This window comes from Nelusetta ayraudi, unplaced genomic scaffold, assembly GCF_046127955.1.
Source record: "Nelusetta ayraudi isolate G7.1 ecotype Tasmania unplaced genomic scaffold, CSIRO-AGI_Nayr_v1 ptg000060l, whole genome shotgun sequence".
Lineage (NCBI taxonomy): Eukaryota > Metazoa > Chordata > Actinopteri > Tetraodontiformes > Monacanthidae > Nelusetta > Nelusetta ayraudi.
This window is the reverse complement of record NW_027466110.1, coordinates 1,082,781-1,097,909: the sequence shown is the minus strand read 5'-3', so window position 1 is coordinate 1,097,909 and position 15,129 is coordinate 1,082,781. Positions and strand designations below refer to the sequence as shown.

The following is a 15,129-nucleotide window of genomic DNA, read 5'->3' as shown; positions in this document are numbered from 1 at the left end:
TTTTATTTCAACATTAAACAGTTTATTTTTCTGCCTCTATAAAATCTACAGTATTCCTGGATAAAAGTCAGTGTTAACACAAAATTTAAAAAGTGACGATATAAAAACATGTATACAGAGATTATGTTAATTATATGTGTGTATTCATCTTTTTAAATCAGTTTTATTTTTTTAAATATCTATAAAAATAAATAGCCAGTGAAATAAAAAAAAGAAAAACTGAACACAAACCTGAGACTACAGTAGAACTCTGCTGGTACTTTTTTTCTTTACATACAGTACTTCTTGTATTATTATTTTTTTAATCTAAAAGTGCAAAAAGAAAAAAGAGCTACAGAGATCTCCATTTAAAAACGGGCGTGACATAGAAGTATGTATAGTATATATAAGATGCAATACTTGAAAAAACACTTTAAGTTCTAGTAGTATAAAAATATCAGCAAACGTGATTGTGGAATGTAAAAAAAACAAAACAAACAAACAGAAAATCATCTTCAATCCAGAGTGCTGATTTCCCTCCTGGTCCAAAAACATCTGAAAAGCGGATAAAATAAAATTAGGTAAAATAAATAAATAAATAGATGTTGGAAATAAATCTGCTAAAGGACTAGTATATTACCTGACGTGCATAAATCACACGGAGGCGCTGCCTTCTCTGCCGCTCTCTGGCGGTCTTCTGCTGCTCTGTCCACCAGAGGGCAGAGTTGCGCCCGCTGACGGAGCCTGCGGGAGGTTGAGCTTGAGAGACGCGACAGAACCAAATCCAAATCGCCCTGGAAGGACTTTTTGAGGATCGTCAGAGAACAGGGCGTCCTCATACTCTTCAGTCAAAGGAAACTCTCTCTGCTTCCAGGGCGCCTCAGCCTGCAGGAGGGCACAGGGCGAGTGATTCATCAGCCTTCGTCAAACATGTTTTTAAGCTAATTTTAGCCTGGGTGTTTAGAAAGAGATAGCACATATTAGACCTTTTGATTTATCTTTTTTTTTTTTTTTTTTTTTTTTTTTTTAGCACATACAAACATTAAGGTGTGCATTCAAACACAAAATGGATTGTTCATCCAGTTTATTCTGTGTGTATTGACCACTTCAAAATGTAGCTAAACGGCAGTTTTTAAGATCCTCCTCCCCCTTAGACAATCATCACCCGCACTGATCAATTTTATTGTCAACTATTGATTTCCATCATTCGCTTTGCTTCCTTCCGACCATCTGCACGGACCCCGTTACTGTTTAAACTCTACTGCCAGGCTGTTAGTCAGCAGCACATGAACAAATGTGGGCGGATACATATATATATATTTTTTTAAAAAAGAAAAAGCAAGGAGTGCTGTTGGGGTGGCGGTGGGGAGGAAGGTTGATTAGGGCAGCGCGGTGAAGTGGCAAGTCATTTCTTGGCCAATCAAAGCGAAAACGCCAAAGAGCAAATCATGCGAGTAGGAGAGACGAGTGGACCGCGGAGGCTCTCCAGCGTCCTCGGCCACGCAGCCCACACAATGTGACCGGGAGAGAGCGCTGATTAGTCAGACCCCCCCGCCCTCCGCTGCTTGTAGCACCAAATGACAAGGCTCGCTTTCAAGGGATAGTTCTGAATTTCTGCGGTGAAATCAGAATCAGATTCATGGCGTTAATGTGGCTGTTCAGAGTCCAACTGGACTGCAGTGTTTGTTTCACAGTATTGGCATTAGGTGGCATTCTTTCCATGTCTGGGTTAGTAAAGTTCACCAGAGCCTCACTCCACATTGGAGATGAGTAATGAAGAATGAGGTAACGAGGAAAAATTCTCGGTCGGGCTGAAGTCTCTGCTGAAATCATAAACATCTGGAAATACAGGGTGTCCTAAAAAAATTTGACACCATTTCGCAGGCCAAGAATTTTGGCAATTCTTGTTGAAATAACCACAGATTTTCACAGAATGTGTAGAAACAGAGCAAGATTTCATATTCAATTTTTATTTTTGTTCTGTTTTCAGGTTGAGCCATGCCGTCATTTTGGAATATGCTCACACACAGTCACCCAGTTATGACACGGCACACCCAGCTGACGTGTGCGGTGTCACAGGTGGCGCACATACTGAACAATTGTGAAATCGGTCCCATGACAAACTTATGATGTTCAGCACCCAAACTCATTTCATTGAGCTCGACTTAATAGTTTTCAAGAGAATTACTTTTAATTCAATTCAATTTTTTGGGACACCCAGTATTATTGCCCTGTAAGAGACTTTTTGCTTTCACGACTCGAGAAAGAGAGTCGAGTTTACACCGTGAGTTTTCCCTCCCGCAGCAGTTGGACACTCCCACTCTGATGCGTGGTTCTTTTGATCTCACCAGCCACTCATCCAAACTCTGCAGCTCGTCAGCATCGGCCTGGGCGCGGCTCAGCTCCACGGCGCTCTCCTCTCCTGATGTGCACGTCCCGCCTCCGCCGCCCGACCACCTGCTGCCAGATCTGGAAAAATACAAACAAAAATAAACACAGTTTTTCGTTTGTTGGATAGAAATCTTATCAGACATTGGGCCTGAGCAGAACTCCGGGTGTTTTTGATCAAGTTTTGAATTTGCCTTCCGGCTCAGGACTGCAGAAAACACACTCAAACTGAAACAATGCAGGCTTCCAAAATATGAAAATAAAAAACACATCTCATGCATTTTGCATTCGGAAGCCAGAAGCTGCCAGAATGAGAGATCAAGCCGCCTGCTCATGATCCAACACCCTCTGGTGGAGACAGTTTGACATCAGCGTTGTTCCTCCGGCATGATGTGTTGGAGCGCAGAGCAGAAAACTGCCGTCACCCTCTCTATTGAAAGCAGACAGATGTCTCCTTTTTTTTTTTTGGAGTGTGTATTTAATTTTTTTTAACCCACCTTTTGGGGTGTCTGCAGCACGGCCTCTTCCCCCAGGACATCCGGTGCATCTTCTCGCCCCGTTCCGACACCGAGTGTCTCCTGGCGAAGGCCTCATCGCTCGCGTCCTCCTCCTGCAACCATCGGAACGCCGTTAAAACCTTTTGCGTGCACGGACTCACTGACAGCGAAAAGAAAAGCTTTCAGTCTGGCGGTGCTGCACAGTACCGGCTCCTCCTCTTTAACCGCCCCCTCTGAATGGTTGTGCGTCAGAAGTGAGGTGTCGACCACCCGCCACCTGCACACAGACACACACCTTCTGAATCCCATGGTCAGTGAGACATTGATCTTCAGGGCCACTTTAACCACTAATAATCGCTGCATTTCTATTAGCCCTAGAATTGCGCAAATCCCAAATATCGCAATGAAAACCTGGTAATAGAAACACCTAAACCTCTCCAATACGGCTAAAAGGTTTTGACGCTCTCATGAGGTGGTTTTTCCAGACGTATCAATTCAGAGGTATATCACAAAGGTGTAATGGAAACACTTTTTCTCGCATTTACATTTACGGGGTCATGTGACCAGTTCACTTCAAGTGAAAACGACGCGTTGTGTTTGGACGGAGAGGGAGACAGAATTTTTTTTTTTTACAAGAAATCAAAGAGAATAACATCACAAACATTCTTGACAGCAAACAAAGGCAAACAAACAAAAGCAATCGCATTTGTACTTTGTTGAAATTTTAGAAATGTCGTTTTTATTTCGGGAAAAACTGAAATGGAAACGCGGCTGTGCATTTTGGCGGGACCTCCACTGCTGGATTCCGTACCGCACCGTACCTGGGCGTCACTATGTCTTTGTACTGCAGCTTCTCAACTTTGGCTCCCGAGGACGGGATGACAACGTTGTTGATGTTGTAAACGCTCTCGCCAGGACACTTGCGTACCAAACCCTGAACAGGGAGGAGGGAAAAGAATCAGCAGCAGGTCACCTTGATCATAATAAATCATAAACCATGCAGCATCACCCCAAGTGCACTGCAGACCTACCAAGTTTGTTTGTTGAGATTTGTTTTTATTTTATTTGAATGATCGATCCGTCAAGTGCTCAGTCACATTAGATACAATCTTTGTAGTTTTAAGGATCATCATTATTTTTAAATATGGAGGATTTCAAACTCTGTCCCATTAAACCTGAGAGGGGATAACTTTCTATTATAACTGCAAGTCAACTACTAACTATTGTTAACTAATATACTGCAAAAATGTGTGTGTATGAGACCTGTGTGGCCTGCTTGTGCTCCAGCACTTCATCTGAGCCGTCGTCAGTGTCACAGAGCTGAGACAGGAAATCCTCTTCATCTGGTAACACACACACACACACACACACACAGACACACACATACACTCGGTCAATTACAAGACAAGAGTTGGGGTTTTTTTTTCAATTCAGGCAAAGATTTCCCAGGATGGCACACTTAAAAACACACACACACACACACACACACACCTTCTGTCAACCTGCACTGGCGCCGTCTCTTTCTCTTCCTCTGATTGGCTCGTCCACTTCGACCCCTCGAGGTGAAGCCAGGTGTCCTGATCGGCGACAGACCCAAAACTCTGCTGTTGCGGTGCCTGGCACGCTGCTTGCATAATTTACGACCTGCAATGACACACACACACACACACACACACACACACACTTGCTCACGCATTTTGTTAAAGTGTACTAAAGTTAATCCGTAGCCGTTTTAATTTGAGAGCTTCCACAGCTGGAACCACTTTGAACTAAACGACAGGTCAATGTTTGCTTTGCGGAGGGAAGGACCCACCGGTGTGCAGCGGGGTGGAGCTGTGTGTGATGAGCGCCGCTGGACTGAACAGCTCCGCACTGACCAGCGGTGGCCCCAGGCGCCACTCCTCCCTGGCTGCCTTCCTCCTCAGGTACTGAGACGATGCAGAGTCTGTGGGGAGGGAAAGAAATGACGCCAAGCAGCATGCATCTTCCGCTCACAAAAGGTTGAGAATCAGCTGAGTGACTCCGTCTACTCCCAGTGTGACCCTTACCTTGGGACGGAGGTGAGTAGCTGCCGAAGAAGCCGCAGCTCCGGGTCCCTCTGAAGCTGCAGCCAGGATCAGCACACACAGGATGGCGGGATGAAGAGCAGGGACAGGAGGAGCAGTAGGAGGACACGTAGACTCCTGAGTCCTGCAGCGCAGGGGAGACACGACAAGACTCTGAATCACTTCTCTTAGAGACACAAAAGACTGTGTAATATCGCCGATCTGCATTAAGCCTACCCGACTCTAAAATAATCACATCCACCTGCTCCCGGACCATTATTAGCTCATAATTAGGCACTGACTGCCTTTTATTTTGAGAGTCAGAGCGATTCAGGAACAGAGATGATCGGACACAGGAGGAAGTTAATAGCACGGTGTTTAAACTTCTGCACCATAACACTCACAAAGCCTTGTTATTCAACAAGTCTTCAGTCGACATGTATGTACTGGCGCCAAAAAATACAGGCAGACATTCAGTAAATATGTAGAATACTACATTGTCACCTTTTTTATTACATTTTGTTTAGTTGTTGAATTTTCAGACTAGATTTTGTGTTTTAGCACCTGTTTTGTTTTGTTTTTTACCTTGAATAGTCCACACACATACACTTTTAGTTTTAATGTATACACTCTAATTAACACCTCTAATGCTCGCTGCTGTGCTGTGCTTCCGATTGGATGTTCTTGAGACGGATGTGCAAGAATTCAGAGGTGATATCTCACAGCTGCCCTGCGTGGATGCCTCACGCTGCTCCTGTAAAGCAGCGTGAGGGAGAGCCAGACTTTAGCTGACTTCTTTTTAAGACTCGTTTACGCTCCGAACTTTCACCGTGTGGCTCCAAACATGAGGTTTGAGGCCTACCTGTTGACCTCCGAGGCTGCGGGTGCTGAAGGCAAACAGTCTGCGCCTGCAGTGGCTGACCAGCGGTCGCGTCCGGGCGCAGGCCAACGATCCGCGCTCAGATTTGGTGATCTTCCCTTTGGCCGCCCTCTTCCTCTTCAGGCACCCCGGCACGAAAACCTCATCGGCTCTGTGAGCGATGGAGGGATGGAAGAGATCAGGGGCCTTGTTAATCAAACTCATCTCACTCTCCGACGGTGGGAGGGAATCGCTTCTGCGACTTTTGACACTTGACGCCTAAAACGATTCGCCCTGTCTCTCTGACTGATTCAACGCCCAGAAAGTGGGAGTCAAGGGGAGAGCATGAGTCACATCTCCAGGTGGACGGTGATTTTCCAAAAGAGAAACTGTGTGCTGGTGGTCTTTTAAAACTGATGATTTAGGCAGGCTGATGCTAGTTTTGGCTGCATGTGCAAGTCAGTGTATTATAAATAAAGCCTCTGATGCTAAGTTTTTTCAGGCGACGCTGGTTTCACTGGGATGACCCCACACCACCCCTCCTCAGTACAGGCATAAAAAAAGCAGAGTGCCTTTTTTTTTTTATCATTGGGCTTTTATCAGCACGACCAGATGGGGGAAGTGAAAAAGGCACCGGGAAGGAAAGACATGAAGGAATGATTGAAGCTGGGCCAGATGGCCGCGGCCTACCAATCTGCTTCACCGTGTTCAATTACGGCCCTTCAGTCTCTAAACACAGCAGGTTTGAAATAACACAGCAGACAGCATCCCCTGCTTTACATCCATTTCCTAGCAGTTGAAAAAACCTTTGCAATATTCAAAATGACACTTGCGAGGCATCTGGACGCCGTCACCAACGTGCACGCTGCAAATCGCATTGCTGGGGTTAGATCAATATTTCATGCAGTGAACTGGCTGTGTGCGTTCGCTAACCTCGTGAAAGCCACCTTGTCCGCGGCGCAGGCGTTGGCCTGTTTGGATGGCGGGGAAAAGCCGAGCGGAGACATCAGGCTGTTGACGATCTGGTTGAGCTGAGCGCTCTGCAGAGAGGAACGACACCCGTTATACGCATACACGTATATGCATTCAATATCACACGCGTCTGGCCCCTCCCACCTGTCTCTCGATGTTGTGCAGGAGGCGCGTGGGGCTGCAGGGTTCGCTGTCGGCGTCCAGAGTCGTGCAGGACAACCCGGCCATCTCCCTCAGCAGGGTGCGCTGGATCTGCGTGTCCGTCAGCGGCTGGGACTCTGCCAGCACCACCCTGCCCTGTAGTGGATTAAACCTCCAGAATGTTAAAAACAACACTTCCAAGGCATCTGGAAAGTATCAGTCATCATGGGATACGTCTAATCTGAATAATTCTAAATAACTTCATGATTCATGATTCCCAGCAACCACCTACGGAATTCCTTACCATCGGAAATGAAATCCCAGAGAGACCTAAAGAGGTTTGGTGTGAAAGTTTAACATTGGCTCAAGCAGCAGCAGAAATGTGACCATTAATTTCCTATTAAGTCATTGTCAGCATGACAGCACCTGAATTTAACTCATGTTTTTTTTTTTGTAATTGACAACTGCAACTGTTTTTTTGTATTATTCACTGCATTTGTATCATTTAGTTTTTTTAATTGCTTTTTGCAGTGTATCTCACTGTATTCTAAAAGCCTGACCACGGACAAAGACAGCAAATTAGCTGAAGCTTGACGTCTTACATGCATCACATTTTCCCTTTCTGGTGGCAATGTTGTATGTATGACCCCTATAAAATAAACATTAAAATATATAAATAACTTCATCTTATCTGCTTTTTCCCTTAAATCAACACACTCTGTATAAACTGGGATGATGCGATGGTAGAAGAGGCGGAGGAGTGGAGGGAGGGGGAGCCCATGACATTTTCTGCCAGGTTTCAACACGTGGTTCAGGCTCGTGGGTGTCGGTGCCCTTTCAAAAACGGCAGCCCAGCTCAAAGCAGTTGCGTCAAAGTGCTCGTTCTCACAGCGGAGAGGACGCTTGCATTTCAAGAAAAAAAAACTGTCCTCCTCACCTTGTTGGAGCGGACGTGCCTGTGCAGCTCCGCCGCTTGCTGGATCCTCCCGTCCAGCTCGGCCAGACGGAGCTGCAACCAGCTCCACCTGCTGCCCAGCGCAGCCCTCTCAGCCAGCCATCGCCTCTCCCTGCTGCTGGGGGCAAAGGGGGGAGGACCAGAGTGAACAGCCTGGACCAATATGCTGCCAGCTTCAGAACAATTCAAAAATGCTCAATTGTGGACAGTCCTGGCTGTTGCCGTCGCAGCTGCACGAAGAGATTAGCCCAGTAGCCCAGCAGTGCACGTACTGTAGGTGTAAAAAAGTCACAGACCATATTGTCGGTCATGTCACACATTAGACAACATGTGACCTACTTTAACGCAGCCCTGCATGGGGGGTAGGGGCACTCTGTAGAACACAACAGTGTTGACTCGCCTTGTGTGTGTCTATAGCATGTTTCCATGGCACTAGCCTGTTCAGTTAGCATTCATCTCCCCTGTGTGTGTGTGTGTGTGTGTGTGTGTGTGTGTGTGTGTGTGTGTTGTGGGTGGGTGGCTCTGGCAGGGCGGTAGTTGCTATGGCAGTGCTCTTGGACCTTGGCTTGGTATGGGTGGAACCCCCCCCCACCGTCTTGTGCGCCATGGTACAGGACAGAAAGGTTAGGGCCAGTCAGCAGGCGGACGCAGAACACAGCAGCCTTTTTTTTGGCGCTGAGGGGGTTGTTGTCCTTTGAGCATCAATCAGCTCCAATTTCAAATCACAGCCAAAACGCTCTCTGTCTGCTTGTCTGCCCGCCTGCCTGCCTGTGTGACGGCAGAACTGGGAGAGCACAATCAGGAGCCTCTTCTGTGTTTTGCAACAATCTGTGCGTCTCCGTCCCATCACTGAGCAAGGAGAAAAATTCATAATTTTCTTCCTCGCTCGCTACACTCTTCCTTGTGATGTCACAAAGGGCACTGCTAGGTCAGCCGGCCAGCCAGGTGTCTACTTCCTTCTCTGAACCTTGTTTTGGTTTCCTTCCAAACATGTGGAAGGTCCTACAAAGCTGACCACTTTTAGCAGGAAATGAAAACTGACTGTGGGAGGCTGCAAACAAAGGGCTAACTTGTTTGTTGTATATATATTCACTTGACTGTTTCCTGTAATTACTGTATAATTTATAGTTTTGTATTCTTTTTAGAGCTACAACAACGCTTGATTAATGAATGAATCAATAACTTGCATCCCGATATGAAGTACATCTATTCTGTTCTATGCTATTCTACATAGGCTCTTTAATGGCATCCCATTGGAGCCTTTTGAATAAGTAATCACAGCAGGCTGCTCCTAAGGCAACCAGGATGGAAAAGAAAGATCTGAAAATGTGGTGCAATGGCACCTTCACGCCACAAACCTGCTTCTCTTTAACTGCTCTACTATGGTTGAGCAAGCTTGGAATAGGCCGCAGCTCCTTCCAACTGTTTAATGAAAATAATTCCTTGAATATTTGGCAAAGCAGCCAGTAGGTAGGCACGGAAGATAGGATTGGAGAGGAAAGTTCTATTCTTAACCGCACTCTCGAGACGACTGGTGACATGAAAGTGAGTTGCTGTGTGTCCTTTACGAGCAGACAGTCTTTGACAGTCGCTGCCCAGCTGAATGGGAAGACCTGCCATGGCACGCACTCCACTTCTGGGGCTTACACAGCACAGATCCTCTGATCGGTGCGACTCCAGGGGCGTGTCCTCGCACCCAAAGCTTTCCAAGATACCGTTTTTTTTTCTCTGAAGCGTCCAAGAAAAGAAGTCTCAAATGAAAAGTCTATTTACTTCAACCGCGTAAGCAGTTCATATAACCGGCAGGGTGAAAGGTCAGCTCGTTTCAAGGGGAGGGTAACAAGCACTACTGTCGCCCAGCGAGGACGCATCCTCTTCAAGGAGGAACCTGCCATTAAAAACTCCCTGGGGAAGATTTTACCGACACGGCCCAGCGCATTGTTCGGCGCACAAAAGCCAAGCTGGTGCTTCCAGGACGACGCGCGCCTTCCCGTTCCCCTCCTGGGTGCCGTAAACATGTCTTGGTTTTTTTTGGGAGGTGGCGCCGCGTTACTCAGGGCGGATCGCAGGCAAGAAAACAGAGGGGGAGGAGCAAGACCAAATGTGCTTGGAAGTCAAGAAATCAACCACGAAGGGCATCAGTCCAAAATGAACCGTCTTAGTGGGATTTTTTTTAATTCCCTTTCTTAACATATTGACATAAGATTTTGTAAAGATAAAAAGAAAAGCGAAACAGTATCGTTATCAATATTTAAAAGACGATCTTTTTGTGTCTTTTTTAACTTTTTTTTGTTATTTTGATGATTGTGTATTGCCATTGTGCTGTATTGTAATACGAACTGCTTATTACTGTTGCTCTTTACTGCTGTTGTTGATCTCCTTTTAAAGGTACTCTACCTATAACAACTGGCAGGGGGACCACCAATGTAAACCAGCCCCCGGCTGAAATTGGGTACAATCCCATCCCTGCAAAATGGGGTGCTGCACACTGTACACTGTCCTCTTGAAAAATAAATAAAATTGAAATTGAAAATTGTGGAACTTGGTGTTGAATCAGAACATAAATCAATATCGCAGTTCACCCAGTTTGGCTTTAACCTACACACATAAGTACTGGAGGAGTTGTGCAGCTCTGGTTTAACAGGTCTCTGCTGATGCTTTATGGTTTTGGTTTTTTTTTTGGACCAAGTTGCCCCACAGTGACCTTCAGTGTTTGCAATTGCTTTTTCTCCCGACTGCTTCCTGACTTCTCCTTCAGCCAGACAGAGTATAAATACTGTTAGAAAAACACGATGTTTTTTAGGGAACACTCGCACAGTGACACCCACACACACACATACACACACCCATAAGGGGAGGAGCAGAGTGGCACAGAATGGCTGGCATGTCTGCTGTTGTTTTTTCCTAGCCTGTGGGAAGAGGGAGAGCTGTCTGTTCAATGAATATGTTATGACTGCAGCATGGAAGGGGAAATTTATGTGAGCGTGCGTGCGTGCGCGCGCATGTGTGTATGTGTGCGGTGACGGCAAACTCGGAGAATGTCATCAGACTCTCCACAGCAGGGCGGACACAGCTTGCACTCACAAAACAAGAGTGTAAAGTGAAGGCAGAGGGGTAGGAAAAAAACATACAGCTCTGGAGACCCAGCGGGCAGCTGATGTTCAAAAACACAACGTTAGAAGTCTCGGATTTCCTGTCTCCTACTTGGTATTTGCTCTAATATCTGAAATATGTAGAATCCTTTACAAGGAAGCTGGACAGATGTGAGTCTATGTCGGAAATCTTGCAAATCCAGGGCTCCGGGGACTGAACATGACCAGACCAATCAGCACCCTTTGTGGGGGAAAAAGAGGCGGGGACTGTAGGTGGGGCTTAAGCAGTGCATGGAACAACGACGCTGCAGTTACTCTGGGATCCTCGCTGAGCGTGACAACATTTTGGGATTGAAAAAACTCTAAACACCTGGAGACCTCACACCAATAGGAAGCCTTGCACTCTGGAGAACAGGCTCCACTTAAAGTGAAGAAATCGGATTGGCCTGTGAATGAATATATGGAATAAATGTTCTCATACTGGTGATTCCAACACCGAATTAACGAGGGTTCTTGGCAGTTTAGTTAAACTGTGCGCTGATTGTCAGTGATTATACACAAACACAACACCGTGACGTTCAAAATCACAAAATAAAATTCAAAATCATCTTTTAAAGTTTAATGCAACGTGATAACGTTACATTAATCTTTCTAAGCATTTTAGAATGTCCCCTCAGTATCACGTTACAAAGTGAAAATTATCACGTACAAATTGAAGGTTTCACTTTTCTAGGTGAAAATTATCACGAAATACCACGTCAGGCACAGGAGGTGGTGCCGAGTTCCCCATGTAAAGCACGTTTGAAATTTCCATGCGACTCTAGACTTCGATCCTTAGCATCAGGAGTTGATGCAGTATCATTACCTCTACATTATGTCCTGACACCTTGCAGGGACAGAACCAGTGTGTGGGAACTTTGAGACGTAGGAACTGTGTCACTGTGTGAACTGAGCGCCTGCCTGCAGTCAGAGTTCTCCCCTGTGCACGCCTCACTCCTCTGAATTAAAACAAGCCCCGTGGCCTCCGTCTGAACCACAGCTGGCTTCAGGCAACCAAATCCTAACAAAGCACGGCGATGCCCCCCCCCACCCCCCTTCTTTCTTTTTTTTCCCCCCAACAGTAAAACCCCACTGAAGTTGGAAAATTTCCGATCGTCGGCTCACTCTCAGCCCTCACAGTCAAAGTGGTTTTGAGTTCTTCGGTCCTTCACTCCTCTGTAGCCTGTTTATTTAGCTGCAATAATCGCCTGTGACAGCTGCGGAGTAAAAACCAGACCTCCACTTCGAAAATTCACCACCAAGCCAGACGAGCCAGAAATGCCAGCAAAATTAAATCTGTTTTTCTCCTCCTCCTAGATACTCACAGCTGCGCCGCCTCGGTCTTCCCATTCATCCTCTCCACCGCCGCTTGCTCCTCGTCCGAGCTGCCGCCGCTGCTGCTCGCCGTGGCCTCGGAATCCAGGACTTCCTGCAGTCCCCTCAGCACCGTCCGGCTCGAGCGGCCGAACTCTGCCAGCTCTTTGAAGGGGCGCCGCCGGTCCGCGGTGGAGCCCAGGCCGGAGTCCAGGTCCACATGTTGAGGTAGAGCGTCAGAGGGCGAACCTCCGGGTCGGCGCCGCCTCCTCAGGCCCTCCAGCTGCTGCTCGCAGTGCTGCGAGGCGTGCTGGCCCAGCAGCGCCTGCAGCCGGCCGCGCAGCCTGTGGGCTCGGTCCTGGAGGGCAGCCTGCCTGCGGAGCCTCGTCCTCGCCGCCTCCTGCCGAGCAGCACTCGGCCTGGTGCCGAAGGGCCGCGGAGGGGACGGAGGAGAGAGGCACTCCGCTGCTGCAGCGTCTCTCTCCGGGGTCGGACGGCGTAAGACCCCGTGGCGGCTGGGAAGAGGTGGGAGGGGGAGGAGGGGGAGGGCGGGAGGGGAGCCAGTCACATCACCGCCATCTGGCCCTCTGCCTCCATTCAGCGGACGAGCCTCTTGGAGGCTACCAGCAGGGATTTTAAACATGTCCGCTCCACCTGGGAAGATGACGGGGGCCACTCGCTGGGAACCGCCCTGAGATTTTCTCCCAGGGGGGACGAGGCCGAGGCGGAAGGCATGGCGGTGGTGGTGGTGGTGGTGGTGGTGGGGGAGCGCCGTCCCGTGGGAGAGCACCAGCTCGGTGGGGATGCAGAGCGGGAAGGGGGCTGAGGGAAGGTTCCGGAACACCTCCTGGAGGTCGCAACCGCCGATCATCTGAGAGGCCAGGCCGACGTCTGAGTCCAGTGGGGCGGAGGAGGGGCTGGCGGGCAAGTGGATCCCATGGCCGTTTTTGAGGATTTTGGCCACGGCTGGAGCCATTCTCGCCGACACTCTACAGGACCAAAGCAAAATCACCTGGCAAAACATGGAAAACAAGTTAGATTTCAGCTTACGGTACAAAATCCACAGAGAAATAAATTACTAATTTAATCATTGGCACATGTTGGAAAGCCTTGCAATCAGCAAAATGAGCATTTTAGTATCAGAGAAAATGCTAAAACTGCTTTACAAACAAATAGAAACAGATATACATATATAATACACATATATATATATATATATATATATACATATACACACATATATACATATGCACACACACACAGACACATATATACATATAGTGATAAAATAAGGAATTCACCCAACGTCAACCACCCACCCTGCGCCTATTATCGGACACACATACTTCAGTAATGACGCGCAGTTTCATGGGAGCACGTTTTTTTTCCCTCCCGAAATGTTTTGGTTCGTCTCCTGCTTCTCCACCCACCGAGTTCCCCAGCTGCCTGGCAGCTTAAACTGGCAACCCCGGCAGATTTCTTCTTCACTTTCGTGAAACGCATTCCACTCTTCGCAAGCAGACCGTCAATTAACGGGTTTCTCTCTCTCTCTCTCTCTCTCTCTCTCTCTCTCTCTCTCTCTCTCTCTCTCTCTCTCTCTCTCTCTCTCTCTCTCTCAGAGAATGACAACAAGAAGTGTTGTGAAATATGAGGGAGCGATAGAGAGAGGGATAGAGAGCGAAGCGCAGAACTCCACTCCTACGAATTCAACACGGCTTTTTCCAACGTACGTCGGGAAGACGAGTGTTGCTTGGGAGAAAGAGGAAGAGGAGGAGCAGGGGAAAAACAGGGGACGTCGGTCCACCGTTAAGTGCCGCGGCTTCACTCACCCACCTGAGCGGACGGCGAATCTCGGAGCGAACATCGTTCTCCCCAATTTACTGGTGGAGGAAGATGAGGAGGAGGAGGAAGAGGAAAGGCGGGTGGAGCTCTCTTGCAGATCGGTCGATCTGTTTTCACCTCGTCGCCAACCTCGCTTGCACTAGAACGCTTGTTAAATTCCCCCCAACTCTTCTCTCTCCTCTCCGTTTTCCTGACGCTGCACCTCCTCCTCCTCCTCCTCTTCTACAGGAGAAGGGGCGGGAACTCAGAAAGGGAGGGGCGGAGCCGGGAGCAGAGCGGATCCTAATGATGCCTTCAGGGCCCTCCTCACAAGCTCAGACTTGTGGCAATTTCGAAGCCCGCCAAATTGTGCCTCTGCCAGACCCCCCCCCCCCCCCTCTCCACCACCCCGTATATTCTTAATCAAGGCGTTGGTTTTGGAAAGCGACGACACGTCTGTTTGTAACATAGGTTTTATTGCACACTTTGAAATCACACATAGGAAATGCTCTACAGTAGGTGTGACAGAGCGGTTGGGGAAACACTAAGGTCACATTGATGTGAGAAACAAAAGTGTGACACCTTGTTTCTGTGGTCAAAGTGAAAGAAAGCACCGCATGAGGTTATTTTATTTAAAATATAGTTTTAAGAACCTCAGTCAAGAAGTTGAAGCCTTCACACTCTAATAAATAGTTCTTGCAAATGTAAATTCCTGGAGAAAATATGGTGCACGCCATGCAAAAACAAGGAAAAACAAATAATTGTAGCAATAACAAAAACATAAGGAAAAGGAGAAATGAGGCCATTTCAGTTTGTTTAAACTGAAAGCAGCCAACAGGAAAATAAAGTTTACGTCCTTGCAAGAGTGCAACCTTCCTGGAGGGACATGAAATGTGTGTGTTTGGGAGCGTTTGACGATAATAGACCTAAAAAAAGAAAGAAAGTTGTCTGCAACATTGGCCTCAGCGTTGTAAGTCTGGCAGTGTTTCTGTGCATTTTTCTGACACACTTCTAACAACATCACTTA

At 47.5% G+C, this 15,129-nt stretch overlaps 1 protein-coding gene across 6 annotated transcripts; it reads right to left on the bottom strand.

Annotated features, from left to right (window-relative positions):
• Positions 1-14,341, bottom strand: kansl1l (KAT8 regulatory NSL complex subunit 1-like). 6 transcript variants are annotated; one of them, XM_076040013.1, is made up of 16 exons: positions 14,111-14,341; positions 12,293-13,293; positions 7,807-7,954; positions 6,885-7,037; positions 6,702-6,808; positions 5,772-5,940; positions 4,913-5,054; positions 4,678-4,809; positions 4,356-4,508; positions 4,128-4,207; positions 3,686-3,798; positions 3,072-3,141; positions 2,865-2,977; positions 2,328-2,448; positions 620-864; positions 1-534 (listed from the first exon to the last, which is right to left on the bottom strand). In XM_076040013.1, the coding sequence occupies exons 2-15, from the start codon at positions 13,255-13,257 to the stop codon at positions 634-636; spliced, it is 2,697 nt and encodes an 898-aa protein (XP_075896128.1). In that variant the 5' UTR covers positions 13,258-13,293; positions 14,111-14,341; the 3' UTR covers positions 1-534; positions 620-633. The 6 variants fall into 6 exon arrangements, with proteins under 6 accessions (XP_075896128.1, XP_075896127.1, XP_075896122.1 ...); XM_076040012.1 differs by having other exon boundaries at positions 14,115-14,341; XM_076040007.1 differs by lacking the exon at positions 14,111-14,341 and adding an exon at positions 13,628-13,858.
• Between the last annotated feature and the right edge of the window lie 788 nt (positions 14,342-15,129).

Bases quoted from the DNA above. Each gene is read 5' to 3' on its own strand.
- kansl1l (XM_076040007.1), bottom strand. From the start codon at position 13,651: ATGAAACTGCGCGTCATTACTGAA. The intron at 6,809-6,884 runs GTGGGAGGGGCC...TCCTCTCTGCAG, and splicing joins TGCACAACATCGAGAGACAG to AGCGCTCAGCTCAACCAGAT. The intron at 3,142-3,685 runs GTACGGTGCGGT...GTCTGTGTGCAG, and splicing joins AAAGACATAGTGACGCCCAG to GTGGCGGGTGGTCGACACCT.